The 20,270-nt window shown below is 40.6% G+C and overlaps 1 protein-coding gene across 8 annotated transcripts in view; it reads right to left on the bottom strand.

Moving 5' to 3' along the window:
* Positions 1–8: 8 nt before the first annotated feature.
* The window catches only part of atm (ATM serine/threonine kinase), a 30,330-nt gene continuing 10,068 nt past the window's right edge, over positions 9–20,270 (bottom strand). For 3 of the 8 annotated variants that reach the window (XM_061826563.1, XM_061826564.1, XM_061826567.1), the window contains 42 exons: positions 19,962–20,104; positions 19,765–19,876; positions 19,520–19,690; positions 19,105–19,280; positions 18,792–19,035; positions 18,566–18,681; positions 17,248–17,374; positions 16,929–17,152; positions 16,636–16,810; positions 16,338–16,496; positions 16,068–16,200; positions 15,887–15,982; positions 15,643–15,814; positions 15,424–15,565; positions 15,068–15,244; positions 14,808–14,985; positions 14,618–14,723; positions 13,777–13,935; positions 13,528–13,636; positions 13,274–13,362; positions 13,044–13,146; positions 11,334–11,482; positions 11,151–11,255; positions 10,951–11,070; positions 10,588–10,822; positions 9,302–9,472; positions 9,063–9,182; positions 8,739–8,956; positions 8,190–8,397; positions 7,958–8,083; positions 7,700–7,840; positions 7,037–7,175; positions 6,464–6,546; positions 5,858–5,998; positions 5,253–5,369; positions 4,372–4,521; positions 3,793–3,958; positions 3,503–3,589; positions 3,244–3,358; positions 2,179–2,242; positions 1,904–2,046; positions 9–447 (listed from right to left, as the gene is read on the bottom strand). In XM_061826563.1, coding sequence (XP_061682547.1) covers positions 267–447; positions 1,904–2,046; positions 2,179–2,242; positions 3,244–3,358; positions 3,503–3,589; positions 3,793–3,958; positions 4,372–4,521; positions 5,253–5,369; positions 5,858–5,998; positions 6,464–6,546; positions 7,037–7,175; positions 7,700–7,840; positions 7,958–8,083; positions 8,190–8,397; positions 8,739–8,956; positions 9,063–9,182; positions 9,302–9,472; positions 10,588–10,822; positions 10,951–11,070; positions 11,151–11,255; positions 11,334–11,482; positions 13,044–13,146; positions 13,274–13,362; positions 13,528–13,636; positions 13,777–13,935; positions 14,618–14,723; positions 14,808–14,985; positions 15,068–15,244; positions 15,424–15,565; positions 15,643–15,814; positions 15,887–15,982; positions 16,068–16,200; positions 16,338–16,496; positions 16,636–16,810; positions 16,929–17,152; positions 17,248–17,374; positions 18,566–18,681; positions 18,792–19,035; positions 19,105–19,280; positions 19,520–19,690; positions 19,765–19,876; positions 19,962–20,104 — 6,090 coding nt within the window. In that variant the 3' untranslated portion in view covers positions 9–266. Of the gene's footprint in view, positions 448–1,903; positions 2,047–2,178; positions 2,243–3,239; positions 3,359–3,502; positions 3,590–3,792; positions 3,959–4,371; positions 4,522–5,252; positions 5,370–5,857; positions 5,999–6,463; positions 6,547–7,036; positions 7,176–7,699; positions 7,841–7,957; positions 8,084–8,189; positions 8,398–8,738; positions 8,957–9,062; positions 9,183–9,301; positions 9,473–10,587; positions 10,823–10,950; positions 11,071–11,150; positions 11,256–11,333; positions 11,483–13,043; positions 13,147–13,273; positions 13,363–13,527; positions 13,637–13,776; positions 13,936–14,617; positions 14,724–14,807; positions 14,986–15,067; positions 15,245–15,423; positions 15,566–15,642; positions 15,815–15,886; positions 15,983–16,067; positions 16,201–16,337; positions 16,497–16,635; positions 16,811–16,928; positions 17,153–17,247; positions 17,375–18,565; positions 18,682–18,791; positions 19,036–19,104; positions 19,281–19,519; positions 19,691–19,764; positions 19,877–19,961; positions 20,105–20,270 lie in introns of those variants that run through there. The other 5 variants (XM_061826565.1, XM_061826566.1, XM_061826568.1 and 2 more) reach the window with 5 other exon arrangements.

Consider the following 20,270-nt stretch of genomic DNA (forward strand, 5'->3'; position numbering starts at 1 on the left):
CACTTCTGAAGTTTTCCACCTGAGCCCACAACAAGCACAATGAGCTTTGTTCACTTGTCTCAACAGTGCCGTGAGTGAGTCCACAATGCAAACACTCCACATATTGACCTATTTTTTTAAAAATTTGCTTTATTGCAAGTCAACATCAAAAGTACAAGTTCTAATTCCTGTGGAGGATTAAAAATGCCAACAAATATCTTCAAGTGCATTTACAGCCTGATGAACAACATCCAGATAATATAAAGAACCTGTTCTGATGTGCCATCTTACACCCAGGCCTGCCAGCCCGGGAAGAGCCTGCTGAGGTTTTTGGGGTCCATGGCCTGTTGGATGAGCAGGTTGACCTGACCGGACACACTCAGCACCGTGCCGCCCTCCACTCCCTTCAGCTTCTCCTGCAGTCTGAGCAGCACTCGCTCAGCCACCTTGTTGAAGTTCTGGCTGTCGCTGGGGGAGGAACAGCATAAGGTGATGAAGAGCGGAATTGAAAAAGACAATGGCCTGCAGATTGGACCAAAATCTCAAGTAACACAACACTTTTGTTTTTGCACCTAATTTTAATAAGCTGAATTGAAATACCTAATATTTTATTTTGTGAGCTTTGCTGAGACAATTCACTCACCTCACAGGTATAGCATTGAAAGATTGGACTGATTGGACAGCATGATTATTGCAATAGTGTGCCACACATTAATTGAAAAGGTCATGTGGGTGTGGGGGGGGGTTGAGGAAAAAAAAAATGTCGTATCTGATCTGTTCACCACTTATCTCACTCCGTGTAACCATTTTTGCACACTACCCACGTAAAAAGACCACAGTAAGATGTACTTTTATTGTATTGGGAGTGAGAGAGGCTTTTTATTGTGGTCAGCCTGAGGCACACTTATGTCATAATCATGCTGTCTAATCGACATCCTGCTCTGCGAGGTAGATGGTTTATCTTAGTAAAGAACATGTGCTCAGGAATATATTTAAGAGAGAAATATACTTTTGTGTGCATAGAAGAGTCATCTTTGACATCATTTCAGGAAAAATGGAAGCAAAAACGTTTTTTTTTTTTTTTTTAGATACGAGGGGTACTTGGTTTACAAATGCCCGGACAAACCACATTTCAAAATTCTGAATGGCCCCCAAAGGAACTATTTTGGGCATTTTTTTAAGAATACAGAAGACGATACTCTCAGTTACACCCGTACTTATTGTTTTTCATTTGACTGTACTACAATTATGAGAAAAGTTTTGTTGTGTATACAGTGTGTCTCTTAAAATACACAAAATATGATTCAAGGCAGGCGAAACGGTGAACAACTGGTCAAAACGTCTGCCTCACAGTTCTGAGGACCCGGGTTCAAATCCAGCCTTGCCATTGTGGCACTTAATTTTTTTTCCCCGTGGGCAGGTGGGTTTTCTCTGGGGACTCTGGTTTTCTCCCACATCCCAAGAACATGCACGGTAAGAAAATTGAAAACTCCCAGTAGGGAATGTGTGAATGTGAGTGTGACTGGTTCTTTGTCAATATGTGCCCTGTAATTCCCTGGCGACCAGTTTAAGGTGTAAACTGTTTCGCGGACATAGTTCGCTGTGATAGGTTCTCCCACGCCTGCGACCAAAGTGAGGGTAACCAGTACTGAAGATGAACAAATGAATGATCCAAACAAAGAAGCAAAGCAGTACTAAATTTATATCAGGAACTTTGTTAATATAAAGACTAAAGCTGGATAAGTGTGCCGGTCTGTAATCGTGCAATACAGACACACAGGAAAAGTCTGACATAACCTCAGTGCAGCAAAACAATTAATACATCAGTTACATATTCACTGTCATCCTTTATTACATATTCTGTTTCCTAACCATTCTCCAAGTTATTACTTTTGTCCATGTCGGTAACAAAATGGCTCAGCACCTGTGTTTACGGTGGTTGTCCAAGTTGTGCCCTCCCAGGGAGGAACTGAGCATGGCGTTGAGCTCCTGCTGCTCGTCGTGCTGCAGGTTGAAAGCTTTTAGGGGGTTCATGGTCCAGTCAAACAAGGGGTCATAGAGCAGCACCTGCATGATGCAAACAGCGCAGGGACACATAACCGCACCATTTAGAGGATTTGTGCTTCATTAAAAGAAACAATGCACACGTTGAAATGTGACAAAAGCAACCAGCTGTGCGTGAGGGATTTTGTGTGGTACCTCTACGATGGTTAGCAAAGCTTCTTGAGAGTTTCTCATCACCTCCATGGTCTTCTCACAACATCTGGACAGGAAGAACACCACATTTAACGATTACTCCTAAGATACTGCAATAATAACACAAAGGTATACAAACATAGTTGCAAAAACATTTTAAATGTTTGTGATCACAATCATTACAGAGCACTTATGAACAGTAACTAAGAAAGCCAAAAAGAATACTGGATATTGACATTTTTCTTTTTCTTTGGGGGAAATGGACAATTGGGAAATATTATTAGTAATATTATACTGTCCGGTATAGTTGTACCGTCCAATCCTGCTGCCTTTTTGTCCATATACTGTATTCTGTTCATAGAGTCTCCTCCAAAAGTATTGGAACAGCAAGGTTATTTCCTTTGTTTTTGTTGCTTTTATTTCACGGCATTTATATCTTGTTTAAAACAGAGCACTTTTTCTTTGAACTCACACACTTTTGAGGTAAGCAAAAGTATTAGATATGATTAACTTAACTGAAAGTGAATAACATTTAATACTTGGTGTTATATGTTATGGCAAAATGACAAATTATAGTCTCTGCATTCTTTTTTTGTATTGTCCCATAGTTTATTTCAATAGTTCTTTGTTCCCGTGTGACTTTTTAGCTAGATTGTTTATCTTCATAATACTGTTTCATACAGTCATACTGTTTCCCTTTTCTCTAAACCTCCCTTTTCTTATGTGACATTCAAATTTTATGAAAGGATGAATTTGGGGATTTTCTTAGCTGTAACCTATAATCATACAACACTTTTGACTCTATTTAATATAACACTTTTTTAATTGAACCCCTGAAATATAAAATCTTTTCCGTGCATGATATTTCAATTAGTTGAGATGAACCTGTACTGTTTACTTTTGTTTTATTATTCTTGTGCTGCTGCTACATATGATGGTAGTGGTGACACAAAAATGTTATTCTACTTCCTTGACTCTATACAAAAAATAGAAACCTTTCAAGACAATCACAACAAGTCACATTTCTAATCACAGTCTCAGATTCCTTCCTCCCTGACTCCCCCTCACCTCCTGAAAACTCCCTCCACTCCAGTCACGCCCATCCCGTCCACAATATCCCTGGAGAGTCTGAAAGGGACGGTCTCAGGGGTGGGCAGAATTTTGCCTTGCTCAAAAGCCACACCTGCACACAAGCAGAAAGAAGGTATATGTGCCAAACGAACATTTGTGGTCACAATTTAAGTCACGCAAAGCGATCGTAGTGTTGGATTACAGTATATAACAAAATGATGATTATGGTAGAACTGATAAAGACGTTGTTACCTACCTAAGTCAATGTGCACCAGTTCAGCAGTTTGCTCATCAATCAAGATGTTCTGAATGTGTCGGTCACCAAGGCCAACGATATATCCGACTGTTGATCACAAGGGAGTCATGTCATTCACCCGCCATTTCATAACATCGAGGCTTTGGGCATAGTCATGATGAAAACTTACTGTAGCCCTTACTACTATTAGTTACTTAAAATAAACCATTGTAAAATGTTCACTCACCCAAACAGGTTATTTTTGATTAGACATTCTGACATGCTGTGTGTGTCACTTTGTTTTCAAGTACCAATCGAGGAAGTAGCCACACTTCGGGTGTAGGCCAGCCGTTTCTCCATCCATACCGCAGGGTCCAGGAAGCGTTCCATACAAAAATATCTAAAAACAGGCTTGAAGTTTTTGCACACCTCCAGGTAGGAATGCAGCTTTTCATCATACTCGAGCTTTTGCGCCTCCTATGACAACAATGTTAATTAACAAGGCAACACTGGGTTTGTTTTGATGCAATTCATTCAAATTACAATAAAAAGGCTTGTCAGTGGATGATTCCCAAAAACTTAGAGTAGCACATTTGTGTGCCATGAGATCATCTTGTATGCCAAAGTAAATGATTAAGCTTCCCTCAACTGGGCCAAAAACTATTTAGTTCAAAACATCTATCTATGCCAACAACATATAGTGACATGGCCCAGTTTTCATAAGGTATATTTGGGAGTAAATTGTGAAGAAATCATCAATATTTCAGTATATACAGTATACAAATACAGTATACATGTGTATATGTTGTGAGATGTTTCCACTGTAAAATATGTGCGTCGGCTCAAAAAAGGACGAGAAATGCTGCTCCAAACTTGTGCCTTAAGAGTACCATCATCATCTTGCGGCAGGCAAGGCTGGATGCATCCTGAGGTCGGAATCGTTTGTGTGCACCTCTGACGGGATCTGCCAGGAACTCTCCTAGCGGGACCGTACCGGAACACCATTCCAGTACTCCGCTGCACTGGGAGAACGGCACCACCTTGAAACAAGCAGAAAACTGTCATTCCCATCTATATGACTTGGGAAATAAAGGGGGTCCCAAATTTAAGACTGACTTCTGTGACTGCATATTCTCCCCATGCCTTCCTGCTTTCCTCCAACATACCAAAAACGTGCATGGTAGGTTAACTGAAAACTAAATTCCCTGTAGGTGTGAATGTGAGTACAAATTGTTACATGTTTATATGTGCGCTGCAATTGGGCGGCGACCAGTTAAGGGCACACCCTGCCTTTTGCCCAGAGTCAGTTGGTATGGGCTCCGGCATTACCGCTACCCTAGTGAGGATAAGCAGCACAGAATAGATGGATAATAATATCCATTCATCCATTTCCTTAGCCGCTTATCCTCACAAGGGTCACAGGAGTGCTCGAGCCTATCCCAGCTCTCAACGGGCAGGAGGCAGGGTACATAGAGACAGACAGTCGCACTCACAATCACACCTAGGGGCAATTTAGAGTTTCAAATTAATGTTGCATATTTTTGGGGATGTGGGAGGAAACCGGAGTGCCTGGAGAAAACCCACATAGCCATGGGGAGAACATGCAAACTCCAAATAAGTGGGTCCGGGATTGAACCCGGGACCTCAGGACCGTGAGACCCAACGCTTTCCAGCTCATCCACCGTGCCGCCAATGGATAATAATAATACATTCCAATTTATATAGCGCGCTAGAATTCTCTCAGTTGGAAACGTATATGAATGTTAGTAACCTTATATCTTCGGATGTTGAGTTTCCTCTTGCGAGTGTCAGTGTTGCGCTGGAGCAACATGGAACACATGGCAAACACCTGCTGCATCACCGCATCTTGCCGCAAGTCGTCTTTACCCTGTTCACATAGAAAGGTAATGACATGATTGTCACAAGTGTGATGATCATGTGTTGCCGTGATTATAAAGGAGTAAAAAATGTTTTCACAATAGAAAAAAAAATGCACAAAATTGAGAACTGAAAGAGAAAAGACAAGAATTTCATGCTGACTGTGTCAAATAGTAAATGATTAGCTGGTACATTTTTCAGACATTGAAAAACGCACACCCTGTTGTTGATAACAAAGGTGCGAAAGTTTATTTGTGATCAACAAACATTGTGTTTGCCTGCACACGGAAATTCCATTAATTATTAACAGAAGAAAAAAGAGCGATGTCACCAATCAAACTGATGCATGCATGAGACCAAACCAGAATAAACATTTAAGAGAAAGAAAAAAATAACTTGAACATACATGTGACTGGAACTCTATTTAACCAGAACATCAAAGCAAGATTTTAATGAGGTTGACTGATGGACAGTTGTTACAAATAAACATTCATTCACCTTGACCAGCTGCCTCCTGCTCTTGCCATCAGAGCCAACACAGTCTATGATCTTGGGCAGGTTGACTCCTCCAGCCAAATGGTAATGAGACGCGAAGGAACGGACGGTCACCACATCATCATAGCAACCCGAAGGATCAACCTAATAAAGCAGATCAAAACATGTGCTAGATTAGAATTCAACAAATCAGGTGCGACGTGTGCTATTAATGCAATACCAGTGGTCGCACAATTGTTAATAATCATTCTTGATCACAAAATGGGAATAGTATATCCAAGGAACTCAAACGATTCAAAGGTTAAGAAATCAAAAAATATTTAAAAATAAAACAAAACCGTAGAGCTAATTGGGATAAGGGGGAAATGGCTGATTTTCCTTCACCTCCATTCATGGATTTTCGTCATGCAAATGTTATATCATGTGTGCTAAAGAGTAAGCATAGAAGAAAACTTAGTACTCAAAGCATAGGTTTTTAAGAGAATGAAAGAATAAATGCTATTTCTATTATTTCCTATGCAGCAGCGATTTCAAATTCCAAATATATCAGCCCCCATGTGTGTTCCATCTCTGTTGCTCCACTGTACAGAATAGTTATCGTGAAAGCACCTTGAGCTCAACGGTAGGAATGGTAACTTCATCAAGATTCTTGATCTGATGAATCGGTTGATCCGCAGGAATGGGAATGGCCTCTGTTATGAATGACACAGAAAACAAATGTCCATCAATCTATTTTATGAGCCGCTTATCCTCGCAAGGTTCGCGGGAGTGCTGGAGCCTATCCCACCTGTCATCGGGCAGGTGTACGCCCTGAACTGGTTGCCAGCCAATCGCAAGGCACATGGAGACAAACAGTCTCACTCAAAATCAAATTTAAGGCCAATTTAGAGACTCCAATGAATGCATGTTTTTAGGGATTTGGAAGGAAACCCGGAGAAAACCCAGGCAGCCACGGGGAGAACATGCAAACGCCACACCGGAGGGGCTGGGATTCGAACCCCAGTCCTCAGAACTGTGAGGCCAATGCTCTACAGCTGCTAACCCATGCCGCCCAGTTAATACAATATTACCACAAATTTCAAATGTATCCTTGATGTCTATAAAGGACACTGAAATGTTATCTCCACAAATTATTAGAGGAGAATCTCGATATGTACCATTTTGTGTAACCGTTTTACTCACTCTTCTCTGTTTTGTGCCTGGTGGCATCCAGATAAGCCAATGTGATGTAAGCATCACATAGTCGCTCGAAACCCCGGATCATCTCCCCTCTCTTTTTCCTGACCGCACCAATGATCTTTTGGGCCACATCTGAACGCTCCTGAAAGGCAAATATACTTTAGGTTTTTTTTTTCCCTTCAAAGACCTGCAAACAGACAATCTGAAAAGACATTGTGTGAAGATAAATATTTTCAAACAGGAACGTATGATTATATGTACGACACTCTATTTAGGAGACAAGAAAAAAAATCTTGTTTAGCATAGTTCTGCTGTACACCAAAGACTTCAAAACTAATTTATTCAAGCGTTAAGTCAGAAACCAAGTCTTTTAATTACTATAATACTCATTACTTAAACATATTGTGGTATATCTCAGAATTAATGGAAATATCATTGGAATGTGGCATTTTTACATAGGTTCTCTTAAATTCGTAAATCGTATTATAAGTTAACTTGCTTTACAAAATGGAGAGAAGTATGAAATGACCGTCATTCTATTTTAAGTAAATAGCAGACATGTAGACCTTCTACAAGTGGCTCAACATTTCCATGAATAGAGAAGATCATAAAGTATTTGCATTCCAAATACATCATGTTTCCTTCCTCTATTTGATCCTAGCCTACCATGTCGAATGGCGACGACTGCAGTGGAACACTCTTTGGCCCTCGACTGGTGCAGAAGTTTTGGTCCTTATTTGCGTTGACCAGGGCAAAAATGATAAACAGTGTGTGGTGAGGGTGCTCAAGACAACAACGCAAGATCAGCTGTGAGGAGACAAAATAAGTGTGATAGTCGTAGTCAAAACTGAGGTCATGCATGATCTCTCCCTACAAAGATTAGAATCATACAGATCATGTGCTGCAGAAAGAATAATGTCTCACATTACTAAGGACGTCATGGAAACCCGCATCCTCTCCTATGCCAGACGCCATTTTGGTTCCCATACGAGCAGCAAGTTGATACATGAGCGGTAGAAACTTGTAGGAGGGGATCTTCTTCACCCCTTTCTGCAACAAGTGAAAGAATGACAAATCCCGATGAATCCAAGCACTATATGGACACCAAAGCGTACAAGCCAAAACATCTAACATAAACAAGATGTGACTGACCAACCTTCATCATGTCATTGATTGCCTTAATGTCCGCATTTTCCAGCCAGAGCGACGCCAAGCGGAACACCCAGGTGTCGTGCTCCTCGCCTTGTTCCAGGCACTGGATGTAATTCTCCACCGCCTTACACAGGAAGCGCTGTCTATCTGCCTCCAGGTTGGAAAGGGCCCTCTCATCCAGCTCCATCTCTCTTTCTACCTTTACGGTATACCTGGAGACACGGAAAAAAAACAACGTGGGTTGTCAGTGGAGCTATGGAACAGTCTTCCCAACCACATGCATGTATATGTGCACTTACGGTGCATTTTTCTTTTTTAAAAGATCAAATAGTGTGCAAGACATTTCATTTCAGAGGAATGCTATGAGCTGGAAATTATGTTCAATTATTTTGGAATCAAAGGTTAAGGTATATTTACTGGTTAATCTCTTTATATAGGCAAATATAAACAATTTCAGAGGGGCAACAATTACTCATATTTTTTTACTATTGGCATCAGGACTCAGTCCCTATGTAGCTAATACGCAATGACGACAAAAGTATAGGTAGCAAACCTGTTTTTTACCACTTCACGCTCCTTCATTAGGTCAACTTCCTCTTTAGCCTTCTTCAGCAAGGCCTGCTTATTCTCAAACTCAGATGAAGTCATGTATTTATCAATGCTCTGGTATTGGGTGTCTGAAAAACGAGCCAGCGACAGGAATGCCTCAATTCGTTCATTCTGAAGGCGGGCATCCTGCACTCCAGATTCACCCTCAATTACCTTGACAGCCTAAGAGAATATTATAAAAGTTTTTGAATGCCACAGTACAGGTACTTTTGATTTGTTTTGCCTCATGAGCGCAAATAAGTGGGCAAAGGTAGAATCAAGCTCTCACCCTCTCCAAATAATTTTCCAAAATGACTCCAGGACTTTCCTGGCAAGTTTCAGCCAACCAGTTCCCACAGAGCCTGAGGCATTCAGTGTAGACCGGTGCCAGAGCAGGACTGAAGTCCACCTATGAACCAGAAACAAAAAGACAACAAATAAAGAAAACTAAATGATTTAAGGTGATCAAGAAGGAGGTGAGGTGCATAAAGTTTTCTTTTGTAAAAGAACTGTTCTCAGTTGCTTTACCTTTCCCTCAAGCTTGTGTATTATCTGTCTCAACAGACCCAAAGCCAGACCCTGTTCTCCTTTCACCCAAAACACCTGGGCTTCCTCTAGTTGCCATGGTGATATGGGTGGATGGAGCTGGGATTCTCCAACTCCGTGCTGCTTCATCTGAAACACTGCTTGCTCTGCCAACTGGACACATCAGTTACAGTACCATGTTGATAACATCAGGAGTGCGACAGTCGACCACAATCGTGAGTCATTGAAAGCACATTCACCTGGAAAAGCAAGATGGGTTCCCATCAAGCAGTACAGTCCAAGATTGTACGCAATTTGTCAAAGGTTGTGAAGGGTGCCACAATAACCGATCCCTACATCTTGTGGCACACTTCTGGTGGGGTATGGTACTAAATCTTATGGAAAAGTTCAATCCAACAACATTTATCCTGGCTGGGGTCATGGGGTCCTGAAGCCTCTCTCAGATGACTTCAGGGGAAAGTTGGACAATTACTTTTGACGTGAACTGGTCGCACGTCAGTCGCAGGACACATAGAGACACGGATAACCATTCGGACAGTCACTGAATGGGAACTGAACCCATGCTGAACTCACCAAAGTCAGGCGAGTGTACCACTACACCACCAGTGAGGCTTCAGGGTCCTTTTTAAAATTTAATTGTACTTTTCTAAAAGTTGTATCAAAATTCAAATAAAGTGCTTTCCTAAAGCACCTGGACTGAACGGTTTTCTCATTACGAATACAGCAGTAAATTATACATTTTTAGGGCACATATTCAGCTTTAGGTTACTAAATGTGGTGGCTTATTAAATATTTACTTGTGGTTTATTATGAAGCTCAACTCAATAAATGCGGAGGCTCATGCTCCACATTGTAAATAGTGTTAGGATGAACAGTTACATGGTGTGAAACGTTCTTGCCAAGAGTGAGCGCTCACCTGTGGTCACAGGTTTTGTTGTAGTGGAACAATGACATTTGAGCAAATGGTCAGACTAAATTCCTTTGTAGGGTACACTAGAGTTGATCCGTCCATGCACTACTACAGAACACTGCTTTTGCCTACTATCATTGGCAATGAATGAACAAATGGTTGGTTGGTTGGTTGGTTGGTTTGTTGTCACAAAAGATGATGAACTCAACCATGATTACACTGTCAATACAAATACTGTACTTCCTGTTTACGGATGAATAAACCAGATTAGTGTTTAACATTTCAAAGGAGACCTCGTGAACTCCACAGTTGTGTGACTTGAAGGTGGTTTAACAGTCAAGATTTCTGTGGACACTACCTGTGTGTTCCCTGCTTTACGAGCCAGCCGGCACAGCTCCAGTAAGTGGTCAGTGAGCACGGAGCTGAGATACTGAGTACTGCTGGGGTCCACCGTCTTGGACATCAGGGTGTTGTGTGTCACAGACCGAATGGCCAGGATGGGCTCCACCAACGCAAACTCGCTGTTGGTGAGCAGCTGGGAACGTTGCCGCCACTGGTTACAGAGATCGTTAATCGCCAGCTCTGAGAAGGGTCTGAGTCATGCAGAGAAATTGAAGAACAAAATTAGAACTTCAACAGTCTTAATACAGTTCCCAGGGCAAGCCTGAGAATTGCCCTAAGAATGAATGAGAATATTCACACATGCATATTCTGCCATTACCTTGAGAATAGGATCTTGACACTCTCCAGCTCTCTGATGCTCTGCAGGTTCCTGAGGGCTGGATACAATGAGGACACTGCCTCCAGACTGCCTCTACACAGCTCTTCTACTTCTCTACTCCTAGGTAAAAAGAGTTACATTCTTTGACCTTCTGATATCATATCTATCTATTACATACAGTGTCTAAAAAGGTAACTCACCTGGCCTGTTTGAGAGTCTCATCAAACATGGAGAACTCCTTGTCCCTCAATGCTTGCAAGGCATGGAACACAGACTCATGGAAGCCAGGTTTTTCTTTGTCACTCCTGACATTCGTGAAGAATACCGAGTTATTCTGCAGTTCATCAGTAATGTACAATTGAGGCTTTCCACCCCCACAGCACCTCTCAGACAAATCGCAATCCCACTGAGTGTTCCTCCAGGCAGCCTGGAAACGGAGCTCTCTCAGCTCAGCTCCCCACTCCACCCCATCGCTCTCCAGACCCCTCATGTAGGTGGTGAGGATGCTACTCAGGCCGAAGTTCTGCAGGGCCTGTGTTGGTCACATTGAAACCAAATGTTTACATACGTAATATAAAAAGATATACTGTAATTTCTCAAATACCCATGTATAATACGCACCCATTAGTTGACCTCGAAGTTCTGGAAAAGCCTTCAACCTATGTATAATGCATTTTTACAATGCATTCTTTTGCTTCTACCCATATGATCAAAAAGTATTATCTGTATTGTGTTGGGTTTTTTTTTTCAAATAATTATTTGGTAGATCACTTTATTTGTCAATTTCTTTTTATTTGTTCTTATTTTTATTTAGTAAATGACATTTTTTGGAACAATGTATGTTTCCAAAGTTGTTTTTTTAATGCCACTGACATAATTATATTAGAGCACAAAAAAAGACTACACGTGTTAAAAATTCTGCCATGGTAATCAAACATATGACCACAACCGTGTTATATTCTATGTTACTAAAGTAGGGCTGGATTTCACAATCAGAGCAAGTAAACAAAAAGAGAGTTATACATGTTCAATTAAAGTGCTGCACTTAATTTGAATCAAGTTTGCATTCAAACGCTTCTGTTTGGAATCTTGACACAACAGTGAAGTCTCAAATTATTGTATATAGTTTCATTTTAACAAATCTTAACTGAACTGTTTTACAAGTTATGTTTGCTCAAAAGTTTAGTTTCATAATGGTGTTTCACGTATTATATGCACTTTTAATAAGTGCGCCGCGTGGGAGCTTCCCACTTAACAGCCTTTGTGCATCTTCACTTAAACAGCTAGCATTTTAATTTATCGGCCATAGGTCACAGAATGACTACACTGATCAAAAAGCACATTGTATCTACAGTTATGGTTGAATTATACTGTCCTTGTCAAGCTTTTTTTTTTTCAATCCAAACATTAAATGGAACTCATTTAAAATAGAGATTACCCAGCCCAAGTTATGTTAAAATAGACGAGTGTGATCCTCACCGATTTGCACTTGACCTTCGTCTCTTAGCATCATACTCAAAGGGAGAAAAATCTGTTAAAATGAATGAGCGGTTGCCTTGCATTTCACTATTAAATGCGACTAGATGTTCACCATTTGTCTTTTTTCTCCCTTTTCAATTAGCCATCGCATTTTCCAACAGCTGTCTTGACGCATTTCAGCTGAACGCTTCACTTTCGCGTCAATGCATTGGTGACGTAATGTCGTTGTGCCCTATACGCCGTTGCTGTCTGAGTTGCAGTTTCTTATTTGAATGTTTTTTGATCCGGAAAATGAGATTTTTTTTGACCAGCAAACTGCGATGCGAGATTGCTTAATTGGAGCCTTGCACACATACATAGTTAAGTAATTTTGTGTCACACATTCACAAAGCTTTTTGCATCCCTTGTCAGTTTTGTGCATATATTACTAATTTATGTAGCGACCATTGCATGTACATTATATATACAGTCCAAAATTCAGACATAAATTAAAAAGCAATTACAGCAAGCCTAAAATATAAATAAATGTCCTTACTTAAACTCACTGTGCAAATTCAAAATCATGAGACTAAGTATGCACATTGATATGAAACAGTATACAGTATTTAACCTGCCTCCAAAATTCCCACTTGTCGAATGACGTCCGGAAGGTTTGAGTGAAGGTCGTATGAGGTCAGAGCCTTCCCCCACATAGCTTCATGCTCGTATGTTCGAATCCTGCATAATTGATTTGACAAACCTTTCCGTGAATGTGATGATAACTGAGTATCAGAGATCATGTTAAAAAGCACGCATTGAAAAGAATAGCATTGAAAAGGATGCAGACAATAAGATTATTGATTACCTTGTTAGTGGACTGGTCATAGTCTCTCCTCCACATCCATAAAGACTATCAGGCTCGCCGATGCTCCGGTAAACGTCAATCAGCAGTTCCTATGAATGTGTAAATGAGTAACGTGTTAAATATAGCCTCTCTCCTATAAAAAAAATTTAATTCAATCCTCTTAATACGATAAATTTGTTCAGTAAGTGAAAATCATTGCAAAGAAATTAAATCTAAAAATGATTTAAAAGTGGTTTATCTGCCAGATGACTCACCTGCAAGCTGATATTGGAGTCCTCCATACTTTTTTCATTCAGGCTGGAGATGCTGAAACTCTGGGAGTTCTCTTCAAAGTTAATCTTACGTGTTGCTCTGCCTTTGATTCTGTTGATTTAATTCAAATCCATGAGACAACAAACATCCAATGCATAAACTCTTTCTGAACATTTATAAAACCGATACGAAAGGTATAAATCCGCAATATCGATTAAATCATATCACTTCAATACAATTGCTATACATACCTGCGAGTTTCCTCCAAATTTGATTTAATCCTATCCACGTATATCTCAGTATAGAGCAGAGCAGTGAAGTGAGCAGAGCATGACTGAGCAGCTTTGGCCACCTCCAGGTAGTTAAGATCCAGCCAGAAGTTGGAATCACACACTGTTCCACAAGACTTGCTAAAACATGAATATGCACATCATAGAGTGAACATCTGCTGCTTGACATGGTATTAAAAAGCGTACACATTATGGATATAGTCTGACATTCTCTAATTTAACTTCAGAATTAATTTAAAAAGATGAACATTATTTTATGTTGTCTGTTTCTGTGTTTAACAAGTTTTCTGTTGATACCAACGTTTTGAAACTAGGATAAAGATTATTCAGAAAGTAAGTGTCTCGTGATTTTAAAGCTCCGGCCCCGCGTTGGCTGATATGCATCAGACAAGGATGTAGAGATGCGTTTTATAGAAATTGCAGATCACGGCCAAGAGCTCATCATTCAAAATGAATTCTGCTGCGCTTATATTTGCGCAATGGTGTGAAGAAAAGTGACCGGTACGCACATTTTATGAATGTGATGGTAATTTTGCGTACACATTTATAACTAAAGGAAGCCCATTGTTGCCAAATCTGCGCCACTGAACAGCATTTACCACAAATGACGAGCGCCATTCAAGTTCTTTGGCAAAAAAAAATATGAATGAATAAATAAATAACCATAATGTGAGAAGAAAAAGTGAGATGTTTTCTGAAAAACACTTGTGAACTGCTTTAAACTGAGACAAAAATGCAGAATCTCTCCTTAAAACAAGTACCCCAAAGGGACAAACAAACAATTTATACTATAAATACAAACCTATCAGATCTCAGAGGTCTCTGTTGGTGTCTCAGGTAGTCAATAACTGCCAGCATAGTACGAAGAGATGCTTTGTCATACATGCCTTGGCTTGTCGTGTCAGTCTCTGCAAGGAATAATTGTTGCTTTTGACAAAAATATAAAAAAAAATAATTATAAGTCACGCTCAACTACTGTTAAGTCATTATACCAGAGTCAGAGTTGAGTGGTGTGACTGAACGACTCGAAGCCTGAGCACTTCTGGAACAATAACTGAAGAAGTCCCGAATGTGGGAAGAAAGCAACTCTCTCCAGGAGCCCTCAACATCATCCAGGAGGATAGAATGAATGATGAGCGGCAACAGCCTCTGGCAACAGTCCAAGTTCACCTATCGACAGACAGACGCAATGAAAGCACTTTTCTGGTCAAAAGCATTACAGAAGTTGAAGTTTGCTTCTCAGACAACTTACCAGACAAAGAGGTCGGGATAGGAGAAAAGGCTCAAACTTGACTCCTCCGCTGTCCAGCAGGGCAGCGCACAGAGACTTCAGCCAGACTGTGTGGCTGCCCATCTGTGGGATCCAAAAGTCTTGGTTCTCCAGTTTCTCCCTGGCCTCTGAGCTTTCCTCAGCACTCATAGTAACTGTCTGATAATGGGAACAGTCAATTGTAATGGGTAACTACAAAACAATTCTGTTCTAAAACTAAAGATTGACCTTTCAATTCAGCATTCAGTCTTGAAATACATGTGCACGAAAACCACCTTGTTCAAGCCCCCACTTTTAAGCACATTTGACATACTGTAATTAAGTTGACATAAACCCACCTTCTTGTTGGCTTTTCTGAATGGATTTAGGTATGCCAACATGGGGTCTCTACTTTGTTTGTGCTGGTCCCAAAAGTTGATTCCAGACTGAGTGGCAAGGATGTCCTTCATGGAATGAGTTGCTGCCTGCCTCACTTCAATACTGCCACCAAATCAGAGCACAGCGGTCATAAAACATCTCACTTTGACACATACGCGGAGATTAAATATGCCCCTTACCGCTGGTGAATGAGGGCATCATTTATGCAGTTAAGGATGATGTAAACACACTGTGAGTCAGTGGATGGGAAAAGGGTAACAGCCTTTTCATAAAGGGGGTCTCTGCCGTGGAGCAAGGCGATGGTGGAGAGATCTACAGGACCCAATTCTCCTAGACTACTTCCTGCTGCCTCTAAGGGATATGAAACAATTCAATATTAAAAACAAACTTGTTTGTTGTGGCCAGAGCTTCTTATTAGCATACCTAGAATGTCAGTTCCAGTAGGGTGGTTGCTTGCTATCTTACAGAGCTGTAGAAGGTTCAGAACTAGCTTGACCAGGACATTGTTAGTAGGCTCAGCTAAGGTGGGTAGAAACAGAAGATTACAGAGAGAATGGTGAACAAATTTAGGACATATAAATTCTCAATGCACTTGGTGTCCTACCATGGCATTCTCTGACCAGCTCTCTTATCTCATCCTTGTTGTCGTGCAGTTTGTGGGAAAGTTGTTTGAGTCCCTCAAGTCTGGTCAGTGGTAAGGAGTCAGAGGGTGCCACAGACAGAAAGTGGGATATCTCCTGGACATAAAATAGTGTGCCAATGAAACAGATTATAAAGACAGAGTTAGTTAGGATCTCCAGCCATTCCAGCATGTAAGTACAAAATAATTACATTCCTGCTGTGAGAAGAATAAAGAATATGAGAAAACTGTAACCTGTCTCAGTGTGAAGGTCCCAGAATTATATTTGAGATTATTCTGGACAGATCGCAGCTCTTGGAATCTAGGGAGGTCAGGAAATGGCTCCAACTTGCAAATGGCTCCCTTCAGTTTGTGTTGATTTTCTATCACAAGAAACTGCAATAGACCAAGGACCTACAGGCCCAGAGAAGGGACACAAACCACGGTGAAGTTCTATATACGGTGGTATTCAAATATTTTAAAGCGCCTGTGGGATTCTTCTGCAAAGATCTAACAACTGATAAATGAGTAAGAATGTTTGCGAAAACTTCACCTGTTGCGAGATGGCTGGCTGGTTGATCACTTGTGCTGTCAGAGTACTAACGATGACGTGTAGGTGGGAGTCTAGAGCATCATCACAGAACTGCAATGCCGCCTGACAAACGGCAGTCAAAAGATCACAGCACAGAGACAAGCTTCGGATGGAGACCTCGTCACATTGAATTGCTCTGTGCACAAAAAATTACAAGTAAACTTTTTGTTGCAGTAATATATTTTGGTGCTCTTGTACTAAATATTAGATTGTGAAAGAGTGTATGTGCAGCATGTGTAATATTATCAATTAACCTGTCTGGTTCTTCGTGCACTAGCCAGCTATTGATATGGTGGATGAGTGTGTATATGATGTCCCTGAGGACAAAGGCCCAGGCTCCTCCAAGACCATCTTTAACCTCCCTGAGTAGCAGGTCGACAAAAAGGTGATACATTAGGAGGATGCGATGACGTTCATAACGGTTGGTCGTCGCAGCTGCCTTTTCACACAGTGCCAGTAGAATCCGCTGAATAGATATCTGAGGAATATCGGAACAATATGGACAGCTTAGCAAAGTACAGAAAGTACGATATACAAGCTAAGAACTGTTATAATTAGAAAGGAACATCTTACTGGAGTTTTTGACAGAATGGCCACCAGTGACTTGTGGTTTGCACTGTGGCATTTGCTCAGATAGTCCAGTGTAGCTTTGATGACTTGAGAACTGAAATACGGTGGGTTCGGGACAGGATCAAACTCCCTAAGAAGATATTAACATTTGAAGCAAGGCCTGTTTAAGAGAACATTATTTTCCAGAATGTAACTCATACATCCCAAATGATAAAATGAACTAGTTACTAAATAATTAAGTGTAGTGTAACCTCTCGGTCTAAACAAATTACTATTAAAATGATCATTACTTGAACACTAAGATGTCCACATTTTGAAATTACATACTGACTGACATACTAATTAATTTCCGGTTCAGCACGGTCTCCTGTGTGGACATGGATTATATTACATTATTATATTATAAAATATTAAGTGTAGTGTAGCCTCTCAGTCTAAACAAATTACGATTAAAATTTCAAATTACCATTACAGGAAGACTTCTTTTAAGATGCCCATATTTTGAAATTACATACTGACTGACATACTAATTAATTTCCGGTTCAGCACAGTCTCCTGTGTGGACATGGATTATATTATATTCACAGTATACACTGTCTCTCTAAATGTATTATTTGACCTATTAATTAATATTCATCTCTGCAAAAATGTGGTTCCAGCCAGACCTACCTGACAATCGTACTCTCACACAAAATCACTTATTTTCATGTACATGATAGCCAAGCAATTAGCATGGCTTTAACACAGTCTTTGCCTACCCACTCCTGGTCTTCCCTTCATGACAAAAAGGTTGGTAAGAAGTGGAGCTTATTCGCTCCAAAGGAGGCGTTGATTAGAGACTTACAGTGCGGTGACACTGGAAGCAAAGAGAACTTTTGTCTCGCAGCTCGGCGACCGGGGGACTCATAAAATTACATGCACTAAGCACACAATGTAAGTCAATGTAGACGTGGCAGAAATGCCAGACACTATTTTTCTTTCCCCCTAGTAATCGGAACAATCCGCGTTACAGCCATAACGAGTGAACGGTCAGTGATTTCATATGATTCGTAACATTTGGCATCTTCGCTAGCAGTGCTGTATGAGAAAACTAAAAAAAAAATATGGCTACTAAACTTGTATGATACGTTAGAAAACAAGTAGTTGAAGGATTATTGGCTGTCCTGTGAGCTGAGTAGTGTGACCATGGGTAATGATAGTTTGACCTCTGAGTTTTTGTGCATATTTTTCTGAAAATGTGGTTATGATCCTAACTTTTTAACATTTACCTTTGGGTGATGTGAAATTAAATGGGGAAAACATCAACAATTGACATCCTCACCCGATAAAGCGTTTTAAGTTTCCTCTATCTTCTTCGGCTGCACTGCCTTCATAAAGAGTCATTAGCAGTTCGACAACTATCTCTGGGAGGTTACGGTGGATCAGGCCGTCAATTTCCTGTGGCAAATATGAGGGTAAATACAGCACATCGCAATGTGAAAACTCACTGACACAAGAAGTCAAATATAAAATTAAATTTTTGCCCAAGACGATTCATTTAGCTTTACCTGTTTACCCAAACAGTTTGCATCTTTGAGAAGGTCATAAACACGGTGGGCCTTCTCCCTCTTTTGTGCCACCTGTTTCTCCTGGCCAGACAGCGCAAAGTACGGCAGGATGTTGACCATGATCTTGGGGAAACAATCAGCTAGAAGCTCTCTCCAGTCCCTCTTGAGATACTGACCGATGGACTTCACTTGTTCAAAGTCATCGAGGAAGACAAGGTGTGGGATGAGCACCTGGTAGGAGGAGCTGCAAGCAGGCAAAAGGATCTTACAGAAATGCCTGTTAATAGAACAAGATAAGTTTTTATTCTCTAACCTATAGAACTCTTTGACCGTGTCATGATCAAGTAAGATGAAAGGGAAAGATTCAAGTGCGTAGGTATCGTCAGACTGTCTCTGAGAGAGCCACTCAGCGACCAGGTAGTACAGGTGAGAGCTGACAAATGTTTTCATCTTGTCAAAGCCGAGTGCTCTAGACACACTGCACAACATCTGTGACAGAAGAAAGGTTTTGTTGTACAGGAAAGCCTTTTGACACATTTTACATTGTCTTGGACACTCACTGGCCACAGCCTAAATAATACCAGCACAAAGTAATGAAATGCCAGAGCTGTAATATGTCAACTGTCAATGAGGAAAACATTAAAGCAACCTAACAATAACTATGTCCTTAAAAGTTCCCTCATTGGCTTCTTGAGCTGTCAAATAATAGATGATACTTGGTATTTTACCTTCCTAATAAGGTGCTCCTCAACTTTGTTTTCCTTGTAAGACTGGAAGAGGGCAAACAGACTCTGCTTCTCACAGACTGGACTACAACACAGCACAACTGACAAACTCTTCAGCAGAGTGGCCTTACGGTTGAACATCTCGTCCTGTGTGTCTTCAGTCGAGTTGCCTTTCTGCATTTGATATCAATACATTTTTGTAAAATAAAATATAAACAAGGGGAAATAGAAACATTGAAGTATTTTACCACAGGTCTCATGCCCTCCTGAGCTTTCAAGTAAATGTTCTCAAAAGCTGCTTGTTGGTGTGACAACATCTTTCTACTGTCTCTATGTTCCGGTCTTTTGTCCAGAAACAATCTGCATAGAAAGGAGCACAAGGAAAAAATATTGCAACATTATTATACGTGACTACATAGTGAGTACAAATAGCTAGCTTCAACACCTTTCCAATGACATGGCCACAAGCATGCGGACTTTGTGATGGGAATCTGCAAGGAGGGATGGAAGGATGATAGACACAGGACGGTCTTCCTCTCTTTCAGTCTCCTTGATATTCAGTATGGCCCATGTGCAACATGGGTCAGCCTGGCATAGTGCACAAGAGATTAATTTTATCGTAACGTATTAAGGAACTGTAGTGATCGCAATACTTTTCCCATATAGTTACACAGATAGGATGAATGAATTGTCTTACATTAATTAATTAATTATCATCTACCACTAATTCGTAAGGATGGAATCTTGTGAAAAA

This window comes from Syngnathoides biaculeatus, chromosome 8, assembly GCF_019802595.1.
Source record: "Syngnathoides biaculeatus isolate LvHL_M chromosome 8, ASM1980259v1, whole genome shotgun sequence".
NCBI lineage: Eukaryota > Metazoa > Chordata > Actinopteri > Syngnathiformes > Syngnathidae > Syngnathoides > Syngnathoides biaculeatus.